General features: G+C 37.7%; 1 protein-coding gene across 4 annotated transcripts in view; it reads right to left on the bottom strand.

Annotated features, from left to right (window-relative positions):
* PLEKHG1 (pleckstrin homology and RhoGEF domain containing G1) overlaps window positions 1-24912 on the bottom strand; it is a 152722-nt gene that overhangs the window by 90529 nt on the left and 37281 nt on the right. For 2 of the 4 annotated variants that reach the window (XM_064509157.1, XM_064509158.1), the window contains one exon: window positions 22108-22182. The exons of the other annotated variants lie outside the window; for them this stretch is intronic. In XM_064509157.1, coding sequence (XP_064365227.1) covers window positions 22108-22156 — 49 coding nt within the window. In that variant the 5' untranslated portion in view covers window positions 22157-22182. The remainder of the gene's footprint in view (window positions 1-22107; window positions 22183-24912) is intronic. 4 annotated transcript variants of the gene reach the window in all.

Genomic DNA, 24912 nt, shown 5'->3' on the forward strand with positions numbered 1-24912 from the left:
GTCCTCCCATGCATAAACACAAAAACAGATTTTTATTTATTTTATTTATTTATTTAAAGTGCTGCAACAAGAGGTAACAAATCATATCACAGGAACAAGCATGACACTAGTACCCTCAGGTTAATCACAGCCATCCAAACTGCCATCAATGTGCAGAAACTTACATTCATGTATTTTATTAATTTGCTTACGTGCAGCCTCACTGTTTACCTGAGGGTCAGTTCACTTCTCATTTATATTGCAAAAGGTTACAAAAAGGCATTTCAAGGGAAATTCCAAAGCTCAGTTTAAATAGAGGATTAGTTAGTGGATACTGCTTTCAAGATAAGGAGGTATACCAGCAGTAAAGGCATCTGAACTAATTAAGCTTTTCTAACCACAGAATGTTTACTCTGTTTAAAAATTCGCTTCAAATGCTTTCGACGTGATTGCTAGCTACAGAATAGCCATTAAAAGTACTACCTGTTTGCACAAAGTAAAACGGGAACTGAGTGACAAAGAAAATAAGCCTGTCTGGGTTTGAAACTCAGAAACTCGTTCAATTACAGTATTTAAGTTCCTCAGTTATGAATGAGGGATAAAACAACGGTAGCCAGACAGAACATGCTTGAGTAAGCAAAAACTTTTAAACAGGATTATACCAACCACTGAGCAAATATTGTTAAAAAGAATTTTAAAAAAATCCACCAAAAACATACCTTAAATCAGAGGTCTCTGTTTACTCCCTAAATCTGAACTCTATTCTTTCTAAAGCAGAGCATAGATTATAGTCACAATTTTTACTTAACTATCATTGTACAAATAAGTTAATTTAGGCACAGCATTTTAAATACAACCAGAGGACTATGCCAAAGAATTTACGGATACCATTCTAGGTCTTTGAAAAGCAATACTTGCTTCTGTAAAGCCCACAGATTTCCAGTGTAATTTTAGGGAAAACCATTTCTCTATGTCATTTCCCAATTCTTAAATTAAGGATAGCGTCTCCTTTCTTCCAGCCTTCAGAAATGCAGTTTCACAGTAAACCCCAGATGTAATTTTTCCCCCCTTGCAATGTATTTCCACATTGACTCTAAACTGGCACAGAACAATATGCCAATAAAAATGACACCTGCCTGTCTTCTGTTATTGATACTGAGGTTTTTGTTTGTTTGTTTGTTTTTAAACTGTGTATTTCATGCTTTCCATTTTGGATTGTAATCTGCAGTAAACTAGAACCTTCTGAATGCAAAGTAACTCTAGTACCACTGGGCTACTTCCCTTGAATTCAGGTGGAAGGAGCCTGTGAGGGCATGAGAGCTGAAGTATCCAACTTATCACTGTAAAGATAGATTTTTAAGATTTTTCTAATTTTTGTTTTTAATATGAAAACCATCTTTGTAAAGCCATAATCAAAGAGTAAGTCATCATTTTAATTACATCTCCCAACCAAAGCTGTCAAAGTTTTGACACACTCATCTGTGCCACAGCATAGGAGAACCTTCACCTGCAGAACAAACAGCAACCAATTCTCTTGGTTTTCAGTCATACTCAGAATTTACCTCGTTCCAGACAATACTAATAGTAGGCACTAAAGAACTTTATGACAGTGGAGAGTTATTAGCCTGTAAAGATATGATTGACAGCAGCTCCCTTTTTTTTTTCCCCTCCTCAGGGTAACACTCGTGAAGATGGGAACAGAGAAGGGAGGAAAGCAGAGTGAAACAGTAAGTACTAGCTGTGGAAAAAAGAAAATTCCCCTGAGATGACAGGTTAAAATTCTTCCTTTTGGGTTGCCTATAATACAGTCAAGTTCCTATCAGGTTCCTTAGGCAAGTTAGGGACTTGTTTAAGTATTACAGACAAGGAAACAAACACACAGATTTCAAAGCACAGCCTTTGAGCCAAAGAAAACATCACTTTCTCTCTCTGCAGGCTGCGCATGTTGTTCTGTGTAAAGCTATCATTTACATCCTCTTGCAACTCTGCATTAAAAGTATCACATTGCCCTCCCTGGAATAGGAACAGCCTCCCCATTGATTTCAGAAGCAAAATAAGCTTCTACTGCTTCATTCCATTAGCTCCGTTATTTCATTCGTGAAGGGTAAGCATCACAGAGGGGGAAAAAAGGAGCTAAATTCATTTCTCAATCATGCATCAAGCCAAACAGTTTACCAAATTCTGACTGAATCTTGAATTCAGCCTCCCCCATTGGACAAAGTTGGGCAAATCTGCTGCCCAAATATTCTGCAAGGCAAATCGTATTTTATAATCAGCATAGATGATCAAGAGCAAACCTTCAAGGCAAGTTGTTTCAAGGAGCCTTGAACAATACAGACAGTGAAAAAAACAACAAGAGAAAATTAGTTTCTTGCTGGTCTTGCTCCTGAAACACGGTGGGCTGAGATGCGTGCTGTGCAAGACCCACGAAGGTGGGAGAATACATAACCAGGAAGAGGATGGGACTGTTCCTTTTTATGGCACTAGTGATAAATCTGCTTAGCTCTATCATGAAGTTGCACCTCTAGTCCTCCAAGGTATGAATCACAACACAAATGTTTAGCCTTGAGCATGTCAGTCTCTACATCTATGCAATCCTTCATTTGAAGCTAAGGACTTGCTTAAATGTTCTGCTGGATCAGAGTTCTGAGAACTTTCTAGTATTGAGTCCAAATATGTAGGCTGCTCTTGCAATAAGCATATTAAAATTGTTGGATCCACGTCAACACTAAATTTGCTCTTATTGGCAGTGTAACTTAAGGGAGGTATTTCAAAAAATTTTTTTTTTTTAGTGGGGAAATAGCATATATCGTGTGCAAGTTTTCTGTATGTTCCACTCCCACATCTCATAGAAGTACTAGTATTTAAATAACATCTTCACAGGAAGATCTCAAAGCATCTTAAAATACACCAAATAAATCTCAGACTATTCTGTGATTCAGGTAAAACCATACTGGAGATACAAGGACAGAGCAGAGTGATACTAAGTAACATACCAAGGTCACACAAGATGACCATGGTATTGCAGAAATGTGAGCCTCCTGAGCACCAGCACTCTGAGTTCCAGCTCAGCCATCCCTCACCCATGGCGGTACCTCTGCAAAATCCAGCTGTTATCAGAGTCTGCTCCCAAATACAGCCTAACACAGACAGGCAGAAGAGAGGGAAATACAGTATTTAACATCATTTACAGCACTTGCATTGTCAGGTCGGGTCCCAACCTTAACTGGGTGCACACAGCAGAACCTGCCTTCTGCCCTTTTAGAGTCCAAGTTCTCTGCTCAGCCTTAGAAAATCTCTCAAGTAAACTGGAAACAGAAGAGGGTTTATAAGCATACAGAGACTACTATTTTCAACTGGCCTGAAAATTGCTTAACCTTCCCATGGCTAACTAGTAGAAAAGGCTAATTTCTCAACAACTGATTGAGAGGTTAGGCCTTGGGCAATGACTCACTTAGGGGCTGGAAATGCTAGACAAAGGGACTTGGACATAACGTAGGCCAACTGAGTGCAACCTTGCATAGAGCAAATACACCATTTTTTGTGTTCATCTATTTGCTTACAAACACTGACAGTTACTTCAGTTGGTCTTTTTGTCGTCATTATAAAGTTTGTGGTTCACAGATCAGCCTAAATTATTCAGGTTCCAATATTAGTTCTCTGAAAGGGATGCATTTTAAGCAGAAAAACAGAGTTAAATGCAGTTTCTTTAAATCTTTTCACTGGAAATAACATATATTAACTCTAAGTGTAGAACTCAGAAGAGTGGGAAATAAAGCTGGTGAATTATTCCATATTTCGAGCAGCATTTAAATACCCCAACATTTATCGCATCAGACAATTTAGCAGTATTAATAAGAAAGAAACTTGGCACTTTTACGTTAATTTTGGTCTATAGTCTTCGTTTCCTTGTAGGAAACGAAGGCATAGAGATGCCACCATTGTTTACAATAAATATAGGTGGATTTTCATTTGGAATAGAAGGAAGCAGGTGGAAAGATAGAAAGGGTTTAAATATCAAAGAAATATTTAGGAAGAATATTTTATTGGGAGAAGTGGCAAGGTTCTTTTGTCTGTTTTTAAAAATGAGTTCTCCTGCATGACTTACAGCAATTTTGCTTTCCTTCACTGATGATTCCTGAGCCTGACTTGCAAAATCTCATTTAGCTTTAGACCAGCCCACTTCACTTCTGAATGAGCTTCATAAGGCTCTCATGCAAGGAAAAAGAAACAACTCCTGGCCTGATCAGATAAAGGACCTTCATTCATATTTCCCTGTTTAATAGGTAGGCTATAGAACTTTCCTTCTAAAAAAACTCCAACCCCAATTTGAGCTGGTTTTCAAATTTTGTTATGTATTTAGATTTCAGTGAGATGTATTTAAAACAAAAAACACCTTTCTCATATTGTGTTATTAATATTATCCATTCAATATACATGAGGAAAGAAAGCTAGACATTTTCTACAGCATTGACTTCAATATGTCCTCCTCCCAGTCTATCGAGGCAGCACCTCTCAGCCGCGAGGCACACTTCTCTGGTGAAGACCTATGAAGAGCAAGGCAGAAACACCAAATCCTTCATTCTTTCCCGTCTCTCAGACCCTTTGACTTTCTGAGTTTTTAAGTACTGTGCCAAAGTACTGAAAAGAGATCTCAGGATAGTTCAAGGATAATGCTAGCAACTACAACTGTGTGACTTTAGAATCAAAGTGATTTAAATCACCAGGTACAGCACTGTTTCCCCTAATTACTGGATCATTTCCTATCTGGACATTCACAGTTTCAGATTATAAATCCACTAAAATACCTGTGACCACAGATGCCTGCTACATTCAACAGCATCCAAAGTTCAAGGTAACAACCTGAGCTCAAAGTAGCTTTTATCTTTCTTTCAACTCCTTCAGAGTCCGTGAAAGATAGCTATTTTAATGGAAGAGACTGATGGTCTACAGACTGCCCCGAAAACCTGAAACAAACAAAAACCCTCTGAATTTAAACATCTTCCATAATAAGGCCTTTGTTATTTAGCAATTTTACTCTGTAATCTGAACTCTGCTCAAAACCTTTAAAGTCACTTTGGATCAGCTCAGAGCTTTAAACCAGGGATCGCTCCCTTTTTCTTACTGGAAAAAAGAATTTGTATTAATTACAAGGTACTGACTGACCTGGATTAGCCTTTCTCCCACGTCAGCAGAAAGCAATTCCTAACACTTGCATCAATTAAGAGGACAGAATAGGCTGTTCCAATTGGATTTCTTGTGGAGAAAAATCAAGTTAAACAAAAGTTGTTTATTTTTGGTGCTTAACTATGTAATCTACTAACAAGACAGTGCCTTTGTTGAAAAACCTTTCCAGTTATTTTGGGAACGCAGCAATATTTAACCTCATCAAGTTTCTGCCAGTACTCTTTAATTATAAACTGTGGGGAGGCCAGTTTTCCCTTGTTTACAAAATGATACTAGTATTTTAATCAAGTGGAAGTAGGGAAATGATATTTCTAGACACATGAGAAAAGATGCAAGATTCCAACATAGTCAAGTCCTAGCAGTTACCTTTCAAAAAGAGCATAGAAAAATTGTGAAGAGTGCAAAATAAGCCACTAGAATGGTTTATAGTCAGAAAATCTACATTATACCAACAGACAAAAGAGGCTTGATCTATGTAACTTACGCTGTCCGTAAGCACCTGTCTGTGAGTGACAACCATTTCTTCAGTCTAAAAAACCCAAATGTTATGTTGAAAGCTAAAACCCCAGACATGTTCAGTCTAGAATTAGGACTGAATTGATGGTATAGTTAGGGATAAACTCCCTTTGTCATGACTGATTCTCCAACATAAATTCTTTAAAGATTAAGCCTTTTTCTAAAAAGATACGATATAGCAGAAACAAAAGCTTTGCAATTCATGCCTTTATGCAGAAGATGAACAGTCACTGCAGTCTTTCCAGGTTTTAGAAACTTCTAGTGACCTTTCCAGTAGATGTGTATTTAGCATGTATTATTTCTGCCAGGAAGTCCACATATTTTCCTCAGCTAAAGCAGATCTCACTTTAAACCAAACTCCCCACCTTTCTTTCTATTCTTCAAGTCTACTAAGTAATATTTTTACCCACAAGAAGGATGGCCCAGTTGTCCACTGCTTGTGGACACTGAAATCTAAAACTGGATTTAGAAGGAAGGCCAATTTACAGTTATGATCAGGACCGGATAAATAGAGCATCTTTTGGTTTTTTTTTAAACCATAAAAAATAGCTTTATATAGGAGAAACAACTATTCAAACAATCCCCATCAAATACAGAATGTCTCAAATGTAATGATTTTGCAGATCTTCACCAAGCATTACAGACAGATTGAACACTTCAATCCAAGACATAGTAAAATCTTGTTAAATTGAAAAAAGGAAGGAGAAAAACCTGACTATTTATGACTGAACAAGTGTTACTACATATATTTGATTACCAAAGCCACATACTCTTAGAAACTTTACCTGTTACAAAGTGCTTCAGCTGAAGCATGTAGTGTTTCATGAAGCATGTAGTGTTTCATGAAGCATGTAGTGTTTCATGAAGCATGTAGTGTTTCATGAAGCATGTAGTGTTTCATGAAGCATGTAGTGTTTCATGAAGCATGTAGTGTTTCATGAAGCATGTAGTGGCAAAATCTGACATTTTTAAGTGGAAAATCTACTTCCAGATACATAATACTTAGTAAGAAAAATGTATAAATTGAAATATCAATTAGTTGTGCTTCTTGGCAGACTGTAAAAACAACTATAGGTTGAAATGTTTGAACGGGATTCTCATTTATCTTACAGCAGTAACAAACTAAGTCTGCCAGATACAATACTTGAATACATTCAGACCTGAGGAAACTTGTCAGAATGCCTAACAGCAGAAAAGAATTAAGCAGTATCTAGTTTGGTCAACAGTTGATGGTATTTTCAGTTCTACAAGACTTTCAGGGTTTTGTTTTGTTTTGAATCCATTTTCATCTATATCATTTTTCTTCAAACTCAAAAGAAAAAACAAACAAAAAAAAAGAATTTAAACATTAAAGGAACAGTTACACTTCTTTCCTTTCACACGTTACCTTCAGTGTGATATTTTTCAAGCTCTTTTTTTGGGGCGGGGGGGTCCATACGCCTTTCTGTATCACAGATTTCCTGGTATGACATTATCAGTGTGCCCTTTCCAGTTCTTTTATTCACATACAGATGAGGGTGTGGGTAACTTATAAAAGTAGCTGTAAAGTAAATAAGTCTATAAACATTGACAATTTTATAATGGGTGGTTATTTGTCTGCATTCAGAAGTGATAACAATATGGTGACATTTTCCCACCATAGATAAGCGCAAACCTGCTTCATATTCAGTCACAAAAGTAATTCCATGGGTTTTAAATTAACAAACTTTAAAAAGCATGTATACTGACATTTTCCTCAGCAGAATCTTGATTTCCCAACCTCCTGATGAAGGGACTCCATAAACTGCAAGAACCCATCTAAGAGCTACCTTTCAAAAATCGCAAAGATCTAAATACAGGCCCCACATCTCCAAATAAGAGGAGGGAAGCGTAAAAGTACAAAGAACAGATTATGAGAGAATAAAAAACAGTTGTTTATTAAAAGAAAAATAAAATCCTCAAATAGCAACGGTGGAATGTAAAAAAGCTGAGTCAGATCGTCCCTATCAAGACTCACGAAAATAAATAAAAAGCAGTCAAGCAGGTGGAGAGGATGGACAAGAAGAATTTACCTGCCTTCTAAACAGCAGTCTCACCAACCATCATAAGTCTGTTCAAGAAAAGGAGGACTCTAGACATAACATGGGGCAATTCTGGTGCGTTTGGCTCACTCTCCCAGATCCCTCACTATACAATCCCTATTAGGACTGTACAGATTTTTGCTTGGCGAGAAGAATTCAGCATAGCACAAAACATAGGAACAAGCACACATTGTTGGATTTCAAGAACGTAATAATTCTAAGTCATGATTTGAAGAGTATCCATGTTTCTGCAAAGTGCATCCAGTTTTCCCTCCTGAGGTAGAACGTTCCCCAAAGCATTATGACCATAAAACCACTGCAAACATTCAAGACACAAGATAGGACACAAAACAAACAAAAGAGGAGCTTTTAAATAACATACTTGTCATTGCATTAGGACTTCTGAGGCTATTGCACAGACAGCACTGTCCCCTTTTAAAAGGGCCATTCAACTCCCTTTATGTGTAGAAGGATAATTGTCCTCCGTTTACATGCAAAAACAAGGTATCTCATCCAGCTGCCAGAAAAGCATGTACATATATAATAGTATGTGTCACAGCCACGTAACTAAACACTACCTGTCAGAAAGACAGGATGACAAAATGGACAGGCTCTGTTGTATTAATAACGTGGATTCCAGCTAGGTCTGAAGTGATGAGCAAGTCACTGTCTGTGGTAAACACACAGGGCATCCATGTAGCATGAAAGTTCAGGTCATGACAAAAGATTGCAGAGCCACAGATATATTCAGAAATAATTGCTATCACTGAGAAAGCAGGACTTAACATACAAGTTTCTGGAGTTGGTGTACATTTTCCCAGTTGTAGTGCATTTTCCCCAGAATAATAAGATGCACTCTTCACTGTGCAATAAGCTCCAATTCCTGCTTTTCCAAATCAAATTAAACTTTTCACATCACTGTGTCCTCCTTTAGCTTTGGGGCTAGGCTAGAAAACCCTAATTTTTTCTCAATACCTTCCAAACTGGCAACCTTGCAAAGCAGACAAACCCTATAGTTAGGCACAAAAACCACGTGAAGACCTGTTCAAAAGCTACCCAGTCTCTATCATCACAGCTGTAGCCAGGAAACTCACAGGCCTTTTAGCAGAAGTAACATAACTGTAGGGAACATAAGAACTCAAGTTCCAAATGGCATTAAATTTAGCCATATGAAATACATGCATTATTTTCCTTCAGCATTTCTCTCATGAAACATGTGGCTTAAAACATTTCTAAACACTTCACTAAATACATAGCATTAACAGAAAACACACAGTTAGCCAAATAATAACATTTACATATCAAGATTATCATTTTAAGATGCACGCTAAAACCTCAGTCCTGCAATGCAATTGAATCAGATAGCTCCCTGCACTCCTAACTCCATAAACTGCAGGACCCCACATCATTAGAGGCTGGTAGCACCATGCTCAGGTGACACAGAAGTCTGGGTAAGTGGGGGTTTGTGTATATAAAAAGATGTGGTCTGGGTTTTTACTTTGCGGAGGTGGGACATGAGAGATGATGACAAGCAGCAAGACTAAACAATTAACTTTTATCACAAAATTCATTCTTTAATTAATTAGGACATTCTTCTTAACTGTTTCTGAGGATAGACATTGGTAACAGGTTTATGATGGATTTCAGATTCAAGAAAAGTCTTTCCTCTGGCACATGGGAGGATTCTCCAGTTAACACCTGTCAATGGAACAAGCCTCAAAATACTTTGCCTGCATTAGCAGCTCACAAAATAAGTTGTGGCCAGGTTGAGGAGGGCACCTCTTGGTGCACCTTTAACTTTGTATTTGAGTATGAGGTACTGTCAGAGTAGACCAGCACTTTTACTTAACACTGACACTTCTTTGAAAGTGGAAAGCCTATGATTTCCCAAAAACTATTCAAAGATGAAAAAGCTATCAGAAAATTCTCAGACATAAGAGAAAAAGTTGCATTTATACCTATCTATACTTATAACCCTGAGAAGGTTGTCTTCATGTTTCATTCTGAATGATTACACAGCTCCCAGGGCTGGGATCTAATCCTAAACCAAGACTCTCTCACAGGGTGGGGATCCTAATCAGGGACAAACCTTGAAACACAGCCATTTTCTTTCTGGGAGAGTCACAGCAGAATCCTATCTTCCAAAAGGATTTCCTGTTGCCTATGAACTGTATATTTAATTAGGAAAACATTCAAGACAGGACATCCCATCTTTAGAAATGCTGGCTTGCTTCAGACATGACTAGACAGAACCATCTTCTGGCCAGACATTAACCAAAATTCTCTAATGATTAGCCTAGTACTTAACATGATTCTTTAAATATTGCTTTCTATTATGAATGATACGATAAGATTTAACAGTTAACACAAAATTTTTTATTCAGTGAAAACTACAAACATTTACACTGATAACCACCCTTCTTACAAACAGACCGGAGATCAAGCATGTGGTTAATAACTATCTTGACAAAAACTAGACATAACACAAACCAAAAAGACTTGGATTGCTTAGCTCTCCTGGTGAACCATGACAGTCCAGGCCTGCTAGCATAGAAGTTACATTCAAACTCTTACCACCTTAAACAATTTTAGTCCTTTCATGATCTGAAACAGACAGTACATTGCAGGCATCTGAGAAGAAATTTCTTCTATTGCACCTGAAAGTTGTGTCCATTTTTAATTATTCCATAAAATACATGTTGTGGAGACCACTGCCAAGATGTGTGTAATGGAATTTACATTAAGCACTGTTCCACAAAACCCACAACTAAGAACAGTTACTATTTTAAAAGGATTTGATCGTTTTTAATGCTTTAAACTACACAATCAGTTTTACAGCATGTTCTGACCAGAGGGGCGACCAGAAACTAATGTGGCTTTAATTTAAAGAGTAAAAGCCTCGTATGTGCTAAACCCAACATTCTTTCTTTTGTCAAGGTTAATGTACCTGAACACAGTGCAACAGAGCCTATCTCCCATCCTTCCCCCCTCTTCAGCTTTTCCTTCTGTGGTCAGAAAGTAATTTCAGTAGCACTGCAATAAGGGCCCCAGTTTGCTGACTCCTCAAGAAGTAGACTTTAGTAGTTTGACATATCACTCTAAAACATGCAAGAAGTTTCTATTAATATTTTATTGCTCATAAAACATCAAAGCTAGATCTCTTTCTGGTCTGTCAGCAAGCAGCAGTTTCCCTTTTTTTATGCTAAATTAAACTACAGGGAGCCAATTAAAAAAGCAAAAAGTAACAACTAAGATTTCCTCTGCATTAATCTCTCTAAATGTAGGATATATCAAGGCTTCTCAGCTCACTTCTAATGTAGCTGACATAGTTTGAAATTACCGCTAGACATATAATTAGGTGACTGAAAGAAAAAAAAGAAAAACAGTAACTCTTAACTGATAATTAATATTACACAGTCTTGAATTTGCTACCTATATAGTTCTGGCCAAAGTTCTTCAGAGTCAAGTGGCAAATAGCTGGGGGTTACCTGTGCTGCTGCATTCCTCCTCTCTTCTGCACAAAGTGAACAAGGCAAAACATCTTTGTATTTCTGTCTGTTTTTACCACTTTGGATCTGCTGGTCTTTAAAGCTGTGGTCATCCCAACACGGAAGAATGCAACCTTCAGAATCTAGTTCACCTTAAATGGTAGTAAGGGGACAATTTTTCCCTCTTATCCTTTTACATCTTTCAAGTCACTTTGGAAGATACATGGCTCAGGGTGTTTGTGGGGCTGGAAATCAGTAAATCTGAAAAAAAAAATTCTAGCATGTTACTTGAAAAAGAAGGAAGATAAAATATGGAGAAAATTTTAAAAAGTGGAAATAAAGCAAGTTTTGGGGATGAGAGCTGACTTATGTTTAAGAAATATTGCTGACTTTAAAGAAAAGTACTTAAATACATTTTACACCCTATTAGTATAAATAAAATCCAATATTAATACTGTCAGAAGGATTAAGTTTAACTGTTAATATTTTTTATCTTCCATATTTTAAACCTGTGCAGTTGGCAGCAATTTGGAGTTCTCCTTCCATTGTCTGTGTTTCCACACAATAATATGAGGAACAGGAACACTAAAAACACCACAATATACAGTCATCCAAAAAAATCTAAAACCAAAACCAAAAAAACTCCAAGCCCACAACAAAACTGGCAAAGAAGACTACTTTTTTTGTCATGATTTCTGAGACGACAGATTTCAAGATAACAGCATCCTTTTAGGATGCACTGAACTGTAATGTAAGACACAGTAATTGCTTCTAACAAAAATAAGTGTTCTGTTTGGTAACAAGAACCTCCCATAAAGAAATTTCAAGAGAATCAATGGATTCCTGACCTATAAAGAGCAGGTGTAAAGTACACTGCAAACATTTGTAATCATAAAACAAGACTGCTGTATTTTCACTCCAGGTCACACGGTTAAGACTGTAGTATCACAGGGTACAGTCTCTATCCAGAATATTCTGTAACAACTACTATTATAGTATCCAAATTATTTTTGAAGAAAAGAGAATTTAAACCTGCAATGGATTCTCAAGGATCAGCAGCACATTTCTGAGATGCTAAGGAAGACTTATGCTAAGCAAGATACAAAAAATGCTGTCTATGAACAAGTGTTCAATCAGTCATTCCCTCTGAAGTACTTTATATAGATTGCTAATCTCAAAAGAATAATAATTTTAATAATTAGACACCTTTTACCATTCATGAGAGATATATACTATAAAAGGAAGTAGCTTTGTTCACCCACTAAGGACTACTAAGGGCTTCATCACAATTAGGAGGATGCTCAAGTCATACATGAGGTACCAACTAATTCTTTCCTAAAACTTCAAGATTTTGACAGAATCAAAGAATAACTCTAGAATTATCTGAGCTGAATTGAAAACATTTAAGCAGACTCTTTTAAACCTAGCAGCCTTGACATTCAACCACAAAGGATTCCTCATGTGTAGGATGACAAACTGAAAAGCTATCACTCACGACTGACAAGATAAACAGATAGGCTTGTCTCTTTTTAACTATGAAACAAAGAACATAAAGTCCATAAACAAATAAGAATTTTACTATTAAGAATTTGAGAACAGGATTACAACAGTCATTGGGATTCAAGCTCTCACGATGGAAAGGATCAGAGCAAACAGAAGAAGGAGCACTGCTTTGCTAGCACAGGGAAGAGGGAAGAGACAGCATCCTCAATGTTTCCTACTTTATTTAGCCACCTGTATCACATCACTTTGGCCCAACTGCTGGGCCAAATTAGCAATTTAGTGCAATGCCAGTAGACAATTAAAATTTCTATTCTGGACGCTGGAGGCTGAAACCTAAGTTATGGAATCTATACATTTTACCTCAGTTTGTGGAGCAATTTGGGGATAGGATGGGGTCATCTGTTGTGTAAATGTGACAAAGTTGATCATGGATCATTCTGTTAAAAAACGTCACCGGCAATATTTATTCTGGACAAGCAAGCACAAATCTAAGCCCAGCTAACAGCCAAATTACAGTTTGCAACTTAAATGTAAAACAATTTAAAAAAAAAATAAGCTCAGTTTGCCTAGCTTCTGGAGAGGGACATCTTTAGCCAGTTTCAAATAACATCCAACCATGAAGAATATTTACACAGGATACACAATAAATTATTATGCCACTTGTTTCTTTGCTTTAACAAGGAGCCTTTTCTCCTTCAGAAATATTTTGATTGGTTTGGATTTCTCTTAACTAGAAATATCACTTAAAAAAAAATTAGGCAGACCACTAGCATTCAAAAGTGCTTTAAAGCGCATGGCACAAAGTGGGTGTTCTTCTTCATGGCATACCACACTTGACTGTTTCATAAAAGCTACACTCAGTTTCCCTATTTCTCATCGCACATAATTGGTTATTTAATATGTGCACATTATATATCTCATGATTTATAAATAATTTATTTATACAAAAGGAACAAGTATCAAATTGAAGTGCAACACTTCATTTCTTGAGAACTAAAAATGAATTACCTTTGAGAAAGACAAGCAAAAAGTATTTTTTTTTTTAATGGGATCAGCAATAATAATAATAATAAAAAAAAAACACACACAAAAAAAAAGGAGAGAAAGAAAAGCATAGCTTTCCAAACCTAAAGTTTAAACAGTTCAGGCCACATAAGCTTTCTAGGTCTGATTAAAGAAACATAACTTGCAGATGACTGGAATACTGATCTCCGACTGGAAACCAACCAACCTGAACACCATGGAAACTGCTGGGCACCTAAAGAGCACATTATTCTACCAGTTAATAGTCTAACCTTTGTAATGTGTGATTTAATCGCCACAATATTACAGAAGCTGTATCTTCTCTTCTAATGAAGAGTGGCCTTCTCCGTACTCAGTCATTTCACGGTGTCCAGAACAGCCTACCTGCTACCACTCTACATTGCCCTAGATGAAGGGAGCAAGAACAATCACCTGACCACCTCCTCTTCACTCCACCAAGCTGTAGAAGTTTAAAAGGGCCCATCTGGTTAACATCCTGCTGGCAACTTGGGGAAGGGGCAGGGGGGGACGGAAGTAGTGGGCCCCAACCAGTATGCCCCAGTGACTAAGAGTTCATCAAAATGCTTTCATGAAGGAAACAAATTCATCTGAAACTATGCTTTAAAGCATCATAAAACTATTGGAGAAGTTAAGCTGAACTGTACAGCATGGGGACTAAACGCATAGTGGAGTGCCATGCAAATGCAGCAGAACAAAATTAGCTTTTATTAAGGCTGTTGCCAATATTCATCTTAGGTGTATTAGAGCTAGCCCGAATTTCAAGAGATGCTTTATGACACAGTCAACAACCAGTGTTTCAAAGAAAGACATGGTAACTTCTCCCATTATGCAGAAAGAGGACAACAGAGCAGTGACGTGCCAGAAACTGAATATCCAGTTTTGTCACCCTTCTCCTTTTCCTTTCTCCTGTATTTCAAATCTACTTTGGTCTTACCACCTCCTTTTATAAGTGCTAGGGTTAAGAATTTCAGATATTGTCTTCATATATTCAGACACTTCATCTTCCCTCCAAATATGACTTTTGAGGATTAAAAGCTGCAACAAAAAGAGGCTATGAATAGTGCGTAAGGAAAAATAATCTGGTACAGGAAGATTACATGGAGGTACTTTGAGAAACACCATGCTAATTCAGACTAAGAGTACAATATTCTGTCTTCAGTTACAGTCATAAACAGATGCCTGGGGAAGGTAAGAATGCAGCAAGCATGCATGATACTTTACCTCAGCACTCTGCTAGCTTCCAACTGTTTTCAGTTAAAGGGATTTCCTTGGTTTGCAGTGACTTTTCTATTTGGACCTGTTTCCAGGAACTTCTCTGGTCACCCCTTCAACTAATGTGAACTTTTTGCTTTGACAATAGCCTTTGGCAAGGAAGTCCACAACATCTACCACCTTCTACATAATGAGCCAAGACCTTTTGTTTGTTTCGACTTTCACACCTCTAGTCTCATTTGATGGCCGCAAGTTCTTGTATGCAAAATAACACAGTCAGACAGTTCCTGTAAGTCTCACAATACATACTGTTTATTCCAGACACCCCTTTTCCTCAGTTAGGCAGCAAGGAGCTGCAGGAAACAGAGAAGGGAACAAGAAGCAGAGAGAAACTCCAATAAATAGGGGTAGGGAGACAGGGTATACAGTCAAGTATCATCATCCATCAGCACACACAAACTTTTGCTCCCTTCCCATACCAGTGGTGAACCATTAAGCCTAGGAGTGCACTATTATCATAGTTATCTGCGACATCGCATACAGTTAAGATCTGAAAAAGCTTTAGAAAAGATGCTTCATTTTCCCATCTACTTTTGTATTACTTGAAAAGGGGTGTAGTAGTAATAAATTGTAATGACAACTGTATGCCATGACACATGCCAATAAATATGGCATGTGACAGTACACTGCTATGCGTCCAATGAAAACCTCCACAGTGCTTTGCAGAAGGTGTCATGTAGTATTCACTAACCTGAACAACCTTACCCTGGGATTCCTGCCGCAAAGGAATAGGCCTTAGTGGAATTTGGAGGTGGAAATACACTTCAAATGTAACAAAGAAAACAGCATCAGTACAATCCAGCAGAGAAAATTAAAAATTTACAGGCCTATGTTTACATGTATTTTCTTGTGCAACATGCCAAATGTTATAGCAGAAATAGCATGCAAACATGTGTTAGAGAAGTTATAAAACAAATTTGAGTCTTATCATGAATAACGAGAGTAACAGCTGGTAGGCTCCCACTAGTATTACTGGGTACACAATGCAAGGAAAAACATTGCTGTTACTGTAGGATATTTTGCAATGATATAATCTTTTTTCCCCCTGGGACCTGCCTGTTTATAAAGCACAGGTGTATCACTAGTGTCCTTCAGGATGCAAGTATGAAGGACAAAGACAGTAAGGGAGGATCCAGCTGGGGGAAGTAATAGCACTTGCTTTATGAAAGAAGGGGTGGGGGTGGGGAGGAAAAGAAGTGTTTGTAGGAGTTTAGCTTCATCACATCTTTCTCTTCAAAGATTTCTGTTATTTAAGGCATAGAAAAGCAACCAAAACATCCAATTAGGTTGATCGGAGAAACATAATACAGGTTTTCATAGTGATGAAAAATATAGCAATCATCTCCCTCCACGTTGCAAATGAGTAATTGCCAATCTCCAAATACCATTACGAAGCGGTAGCTGTGAACCACAGCAGCCTCTCTGCAAGTGCCAGAGGGGGAATCTGCACAACAGGTGGGGCTCTACTGTCACAGTCTAATTCCCAAATGTTACCTATACTACAAGTTTAAGAGTGACTTTTCAGCAAACATGAGATTTGCTCTGTGGCACAGAACAAATGGCAATTCCTTCGCAAGCTAAAACAGAAATAAGCTCAGTCCACTTCCTGGTATTGACACAGTGCATTATTCAAACTGCATCTATTGTAAATGGAATATAACAGCTTCGCTGTGGGAAAACAGTTAAGAAAGTTATATGTGGATCATGGTGGGGTGTTTTTGCCTTAAATTGTTCGTCTACTACTCCTTGATAGCTACACAAGCTTCTTGAAAAATATTTTTCACGTGGGATATATGTATTACATCTCTGCAGCAACAGAAACTCCAGGTACTGTTTTTTCCTATAGCGCAAAGCAGGCAGAGACATTTATAGACCTAACTGTTGACTCTAAAGGGTTTGAAAGAAGAGGCAGCAGAAAAGCAAATAATCTGCCCTCTCACTGGGGACCCTCAAGTCAAGGACTAAGTCACAGTAACTTAATTACAGGAAGCTCATTTCTCAATTGTCTCCTCCTGTGTGCTCCGTGGTTTAACTAGAGTATATGGAGCAGTGGGTCAGGGGGTGAGAGGCAGGGAGGGGCACTGCTAGGTTAAAGCAACACTGACTTCTAAAAAGTTTCCAGCTAATCAGCTACCTTGCCAACACTTTGGTCAATCCAGTTTCACCCTTACAAACGTGAAAGTCTAATTGTTAGATGCACGCAACAACAAATACACCTTATTTCAAAACCAACTGTAGCAAGAACATTACTTTGAAAAGAGAAGCTGCAACAAGATGTCTGGAAATAAAGTTCACATAAATGTTTATGCATGTAAGTAGCTGTGATACTTTCAACATGTGACTCAGTCATATTTTGGATCAGTGAAACATTCCTACATATGAGTAAACTGTATAAATACTAAGCAAATAGAGATGCATATAATCAAAGACTAGGCAAGCATATCCTACAAGTCAGTGCTAAAGCTGTTACTGCCATATGCCTGGCAATTTTTTTCAGTAAATGTTAAAACATTTTTTAAAAGCAAGGCTAGCAGAGTACTTAAGAAAAAAACAAAGCCTCTCAAAGTGCAGAAATTCTAACTTGTAGCACTGTTGATTTAGTATCATTAGAAGGCATTAGTATAATGTTTGAGTTTTTTTTTTTTTTTTAGTAGAACAGTTTCATCAAGAGATAAGATCAGGTTTCTAAGTAAAGATTCATTTTTATTCATTATTTCATGATTAATACATACTTATTATAGAGTAATTAAAAATAAAACATCCAGATTAATTCATATTTTGTTTACTAAAAACAAAATACCTGTGTTAAAGTGCATTTTTATACAAACTGCTTGAAAAATGTCAAAGGCATTATCACAGCAAGATACAGTGATAGCTGTATTTTGAATATAAAGACTCAGCATTATCTCATAAGTTTTACTAGCTATATTTTACAGTATAAATTGCTTACTTGGCCAACATCACTAATTTAATAATTCACCTGGAGTACCTCAGAATGCACTACTTCCATCTGGTTAAAATCGTTTCCAGTTGTTGAAAACTATTCAGCTTTGGGCCCTTCTCAGTCCAGTGGCTTATAAAACATGGAGTCTCATGAAAATTAATATACTGCAGCAAGTTTCATCATGAAATTGTCTGAACCTCAAAACCTAAAAAGCTCATTTCCTTAGGCAAAAGCACTTCATTTTTTTTTTTTCCAGGTTCCTATATTTGGGGCAAAAATCTGAAGTATTAGAGAAGGGAGGAAGATCATTACAGTCTGGAAACAAAAATAACATGGAAAACTTAGCCAATTTCTGAAGACAAAACAGGGCAGCTGAACTGCAATGCGATTCTGCTGCCTTATATATATCTGTATATAAAAAAAACAGTTTCCTGATGATCTAGACAGTAATTTTTGATGTCTTCTACATATATGGGAGATTAACTCACAAACTCGTATGAATTCCATCAAAATACAAAACTTGGAATTCACACACCCTCCCCCCCCCAAAAAAAAAAAAAAAAAAAAAAAAAACAACACCTCACACTAGAGAGTACTTTTAATTGTGGTACTCCTAAACACTGCAGATAAATTTGGCGTCAGGAAAAGCTTTCCAAATTTAGCTTTCCTTGATAACATGCGTGGTGCGATACTATGTGTCTGCTTGATCAGACACACATCAGATGCTACTGTACAACACAAAAATGTACATCAGGATAGCACAAAGGGCAGCTGCAAGATAAACTACTATGAGAAAGAGAACAAGGCTGTGGAAATCTCAGATAGGAGGAAAGAACAGTGTGCCATGGAGTAAGCCTATTTACTGTGTTTAGACTTCCTTGCAATTTCAAGTCATAGACCTTTCCAAAAGTTTTATTTTCACATGTGTCCCTTGCGCAGCAAGCAAATATCCAACAATTGCAGAAGTTCACATCGAAGAACAACTCCAGGAGTGTGGCATGCATGCTTCTACTCTACAGCCACACTTGGATTATCCGTGCTTTATAGAGATATACATTCAACTTGTCAGAGTCTACCATAGTACTAATTGAAGCTACTCTTCTATGAATAATAAAAATGACTTGCCCAAGTTACAGATACCTGCAGTTACCCCAGATCCTAGTTTTTTAATCATTTCACACCCTGCGCCACTCCCCAACTCACGTAAAGGAAGCAACTTTAAGACTGTTTTCGGCAAACCAAAATATTTTGAAGAATTTTAAATTCCCTGAAAAGGAGAATTCCCTGAAGAGTGTATCATTAGAATCTATACAGTTTGAGCTTCCATTGCTAATTCTTCATAAAAGTCTGCACAGAAACATAGGTATGATGCTGTTACATGCGACTTGCATGGTTCCAGCTGCAATAATCTGAATTTATTTTTTCTTATTATATACATTAAGCAATGCTTCAAGACTGTTTTCATCAAGAGTTTTGAGGTAAAGTTCTGAAGTACAGCATTTAGCACAGCGTTTGCATAAATGTAGAAAACTCATCTCCTTGTGTGTGTGTTGGGGGGGGGAGAAGCTTTTCACGCAAAGTGCTCTTGGTGTAAACAGCACATCTATGAAATTCTGGGGGGAGAACGTTGATTGTGAGGAGAAAAAAGGGAAAAAAAATGAGACTTCTTATAACACACCTCCTTCCCTTCCTGCCCTGAATTCCAAACCCACTGGGCACATGATGCGCCTTGGAAACAGAAGAAATAATGCTTCTCAAAAGGACTATTTTTCAAGCAAATTGGAAGTCTGTAGCTACCCAAGGGCTCTGTGCATATTTTGCAAGATTTGCTTTATTCTTCTGTCCCTTGACACCTTTCTTAAGAAGCAAATAACCTACAATTGATGAGTTTCTAGACCGCAAAAATGTTTCTGGAATGTTTCTTTACCTGTTGGCAATTCTGGTAAAATGAAACCACATTTACAGAAACTTAGAGACACTGCAGGCTTCATGGGAGTCTTCCAAAACCAAAATGAAACAAACAGCTCCCTGCCTCCCTCACATGTACCCAGACATGAACAAACCTTTATTCAGCACCAACCTTGCAATTTGGGGCTGGAACTAGCAGCAAAGGGTTGCAAACTGGTACCTGGGATGTCCTCTCTAACCTTAAAGACTGTCTTTTGAGTGTTTAACAGATGTGTTTGCCAACTCTCAGCCCTCACCTGTCCTTCTTCAAGGCGGGGGGGGGGGGGGGGGGGCGGGGAAATCAATCTGTGTTTGATGGCTTTTCATATGGCTCCAGCAATAATGATGCTCTGCAACTCTTCACCTACTCCCCTTCCTTCCCCTGGACCCTGCTACAGTCCACCTAGAGCTCTGTGCTATCACAAGTCCTGTCCTCTGTAACTCTTGACATAAAGCCAAACCAAACCTTACATTCACACACTGGCAGTTGCTTAGGTGGTGAATTAAAATGCAGTAAGAGAAATAAAGTCACCTTTCACAGAGCAAGTGATTTCCCCCCCTGCCAAATTTGATCTTGAGTTTTTGAATCATCCCTATGTTTAACTGCTGGTTTACCCCAGGTCCTCTTAGAGGCTGGAGAACTGAAATTCAGCAATATTTACCATCATCCCGCAGACAAAGAGAAATTCTGCATTTCAACACAATTGCCTACTTGGTAATTTATATCATAAAACATTCAGACTTCATTAATACTTAGGAGAACCAAGGATGTGATCACGTAGGCTGCTTTTAGGAAAGCGGTTGGCAAGATACTAACTGGACTTTGGTTGTAACTAGACTTCACTGCAGTACTTTTAAAGATTTATTTACAAGGTGGGCCCAGAAAATGTGAATCATGAGAGACACAGACAGACAGACCAACCAACCAACCTCAGTCCTTTGAAAGACTAGCTCTAACTGTTCCTAATTCTTGTATTGAGAGTTCTCATAGTAACATCCATTGGGCTTTATAGTAAATACAACAATAACTGAACTGAAAGGCTGTTTGTAGTTCAGGATAGCTGAAGTTTCCTTCCATGTAAAGAGAATTATTTCTGTGCTGTTATTGATGTGCCTACTGAAATTATTATTGCAGCTTATTCCATGATTCCTTTCAAATGCCCAAATTAATGTTTAAGAGCAACTAAGATATTCAGAAATAAATTCTGAGATGTGTAACTTTAGGTTTGCCCAGAAAACAGTATGAAGCAGCCTGAGCTGTAAGTTTTATTCAAAATAAAATGCATATCCAAATGAATTTTCAAATTTTATTTTTTCAAATATTTCAAGTTTTCAAATATTTCAAATGTATGTGTGAGGACAGCCATGACACAGACAGCAAGCCTAAACAAGAGCTCCACAAAGACACATCCACAAGACCTCACAACCTTGACCTGAAATAGTAAATAAATTATTTTAAAAAATACTTCAATGAAGTATTCTTCTGAAGGTTCTGAAGAAGGACTCAAAAACACAAGGTATTAATAGATTTTAAATAACATCTTTTCCCTAAAACCAAGTACCACATTTTCAGATGTGGGTATCTAAAGTTAATGGCCCTGAAAAAACAAACAAACAAACAAGCAAAAAAACAAACAAAAAAACCCAGTGGTCCGATTCTCTGGCAGGCCTAACATTTCAAGATTCCACTGATTTTAGTGAAAATCATGCGCATTCATTCCTCCTTGCATCAATCCCCTCACACAAATGTTTAACTTGCAGCTTTGGTTCTATGAGACGTAAACATCCCATATGAAAAAATGGACATCAGTCAACGAGATCTCCTTATCTGAGGGGGACAAAACACTTTCTCCGAAGATGAAATCCCTGCAACCCACTGGTCCTCTCCAAATCACATCATGCATTTTAGTATTATCAAGGATAATGTGTTGGGTATGGGGAGAAAATAAGCGAAATACACAAATAAGTGAAAAGGTACTGCTACTCAGATAAATATGCACACACCAAGTTAATTCAGCTCTCCTGTAGGTTTAAGAACAGGAAGGAAAACTCAGTTTTGACTTAAAAATTTTCCACAAAATTTTAAGGCTTCTTTTCTTCAATATTTAGTCAAGAAAATAAAAGACTTCAAGAAAACATACAAACACACACACACACACACACTAACCTTCACTCCTGAGGACAGGTTCTGCACCACCTGGTGTTTTATCTGGCATCTCAGCAGAGACAGGCTGAGTAAGACCTAATGGACATAAAGCAAAGAAAGCCTTCTCAAGCAAAACCAGCATGTTTCAGCAGCACGCTCCCCTGCCCCCCATGAAGGATGAATTTTCAGCTTACATCATTTCCATGTTTAAATGTTAGATATCTAAACAAACAAAACTCGCTAGACATTAATTGCAATACTGTCTGGGGGACTTTTGTCTCTAAGCGTGGATATTTTTACCCCCAAGTGAATTCCCAGCTGCAAGTCCATCAGCTGGAGCTGAAGAGCTGCTCACCCCCAAGTACTGCTGAAGTTAACAACAAAATGCTCAGAGGGCCATGCCAGCCTGCGTTCAAACACTGTTTACTTAAAGCTTCAGTATGTTGTACAACCCTGGTATTTCTTCCATTCCAGCAGTACAGAAGGAGGAAAAGGCTTCTCAGGCAGGCAGTGAGCCCGCCTTATCTTAGCAGTCTCCCCACTCCACTCCACTACTGGCCGATGGCCAGCACGCAGCCAAGACATACTGACTGGGATTTTGTGCCCCCCCCCCTTATTTTTTTTTTTTTTTTAAGCTCATTGGAATATTTTCCCATCACCAGTTGGACTGGCACTCCCTCTTGTACAAGCAAACCTCAAGGTCAGACAGATGATATGAAAACAAATAAAAAAGCAGGCTTCTCTGGGCGAAGGAAGCTGTGCTCTACTTGGGATGGGGACTTTACCTGGGTGACAATTCACATGTGCAATGCTATATACAGTACTATGCAGAGTGTACAGCATGAGAAGTATTAGCTGTACAGTCAGAGTTCTTAATGAAGTCACTAAATCCTCCCGTTTCTAACAGTGTTGTCACAGAGGAGCAGATTTAGTGTACAGAATTCTGGAGAGCAAACACAGAGCTCTGGGGGGCTTCCCAGCTCATCCTGTGCCAAAACTGAGGTGGAACATCAGCAAAATAAATGGCTCACAATTCTTTTTTCACCAAAACTATTTTTGCTCTCAAATACATAAAGCGTGTAGGATTTTTTTAAGCAATGTAAGTGACAAGATATATATCAGGTGTCCTATCCAGGGTGATTATATTCGTCATATAAGATTCACATATGTGTAAAAGACTTAGAAAGACAACAGGTCATTTGAGGTTAGGACCCACCATCATATCCTGGGAGACAAACTACTCTCATAGTTAGCTGATGAAAACTCTACTACATGTGATTTTCTATACCACCTCCACTTAAGATCAAATCCACCAGGTCCTGTTCAGGAATTACCACTGATTTAGCATTTGGCCTAAGGACTCCAGAACGTCATCCTTAACACAGATGTTTCATCCACACAACATTATACTACTGAACATTTGGAACGAGCTGAAGATCTTCTTTCAACCCCCTATCACCCTAAAATTAACAGTGATAAACGTTACCCACCTAAATATCTATGCATGTGAGTTCATAGATCACTGAGCTGGACAGTGTCACGAATTTAATAAACAAACGTGCCCTCAACAAAGAATTTAAACAACTATAAACACTTAATGGTCTCCAAAATCCTTTATAAGCTTGCTGTAAAACAGAAAAATACTCTCCAGAAAAGAATTTAAAAAAGAAAAGAGTGCCCCAAACCCCCTGCATCTGTTTTTCAAAGAGGTTGCTCAAAGTTAATTACCTATGCTTACCATCATTAAACAGCTGGCTAAAATAGAGACCAAGATTCAAGACCTGGCAAGCTCACCTCCAATGTTTTTCATTCAGTGATCTGATACATACTGTTTGTGAATATCAAGAAAGTTTATAAATCAAATTCCAGCTATCCAGTGATTTACTAGTAAAGCTGATTAGAACTGGTGAATCACACAGAGCATTAAGTAGTCACATGAACAAATACAATATTTACTACTATGACTCATTTAAAAATTCAAGGAAATGTCTTCTGTAAATTCTAGGTTTTAAATAAATGGGTTCATATTACAAATTCAGAGTATTAAATTGATATCTGTACTTTTTGGGGGGAGAGAGGAGGAGAGTTGAGTTAACACAGAATTTAAAAAAATATATATATGTAAGTGGACTTAACCATGAAAAAGCTCATGGGGTAACTCAGTGAAATGTTAATGAAGTAAAACTGGTAATCTCAGAAATAATTTCCAGACTCTTACTGACCTTTTGTAGAAGAGCTAAACAGAAGCAAGGAAAAAAAAAAAAAAAAAAAAAAAAAAAAAAGACATAGTTTTCTTCCTAGGTTTTTCTGTCCTAATTTATGTAAGTAAAAATTTCCTTCTCTAACATAGACCAACATTTCTTGCTGCATGATCGTCTAAAGAAGTTACAACCTTGCTTTTTTGTCATCGAAATTCAGCACCAGAAAGCTTTACGCTTAAAGACTCCTGCCAACATTCACTTCTCAGGCATTTAATGCAGTACCTGTGCTCACCTCTCTATCGAGCATGGCCTATCATTTCCTGCACAAAAATGAAGAGGAGTCAAACATGCATTGAATAACCTTGGCTTTCTTAATAAGGGAATAGTAGACTGAAAGCTGGATGATTCAGTTGCTGCACATGAAATAGGATGTTTATTGAAGAAGTTCAGACTTTCCATAGCTGTAACAGCTGTCTGCTCCAAGAACTCATTTGGGTAATCTGAGGCAATTTGACCGCTACCATTCCACTAATGGATTTTTCACAGATTTACCAATTTAGCAGCTCTGCAGCACAATAAGAGACAGTAAGGGAGGCCTAACACAGCTGCAGTAAGCTAAAGACAG

The sequence above is a fragment of the Dromaius novaehollandiae genome, chromosome 3 (genome assembly GCF_036370855.1).
Source record: "Dromaius novaehollandiae isolate bDroNov1 chromosome 3, bDroNov1.hap1, whole genome shotgun sequence".
Classification (NCBI taxonomy): Eukaryota; Metazoa; Chordata; class Aves; order Casuariiformes; family Dromaiidae; genus Dromaius; species Dromaius novaehollandiae.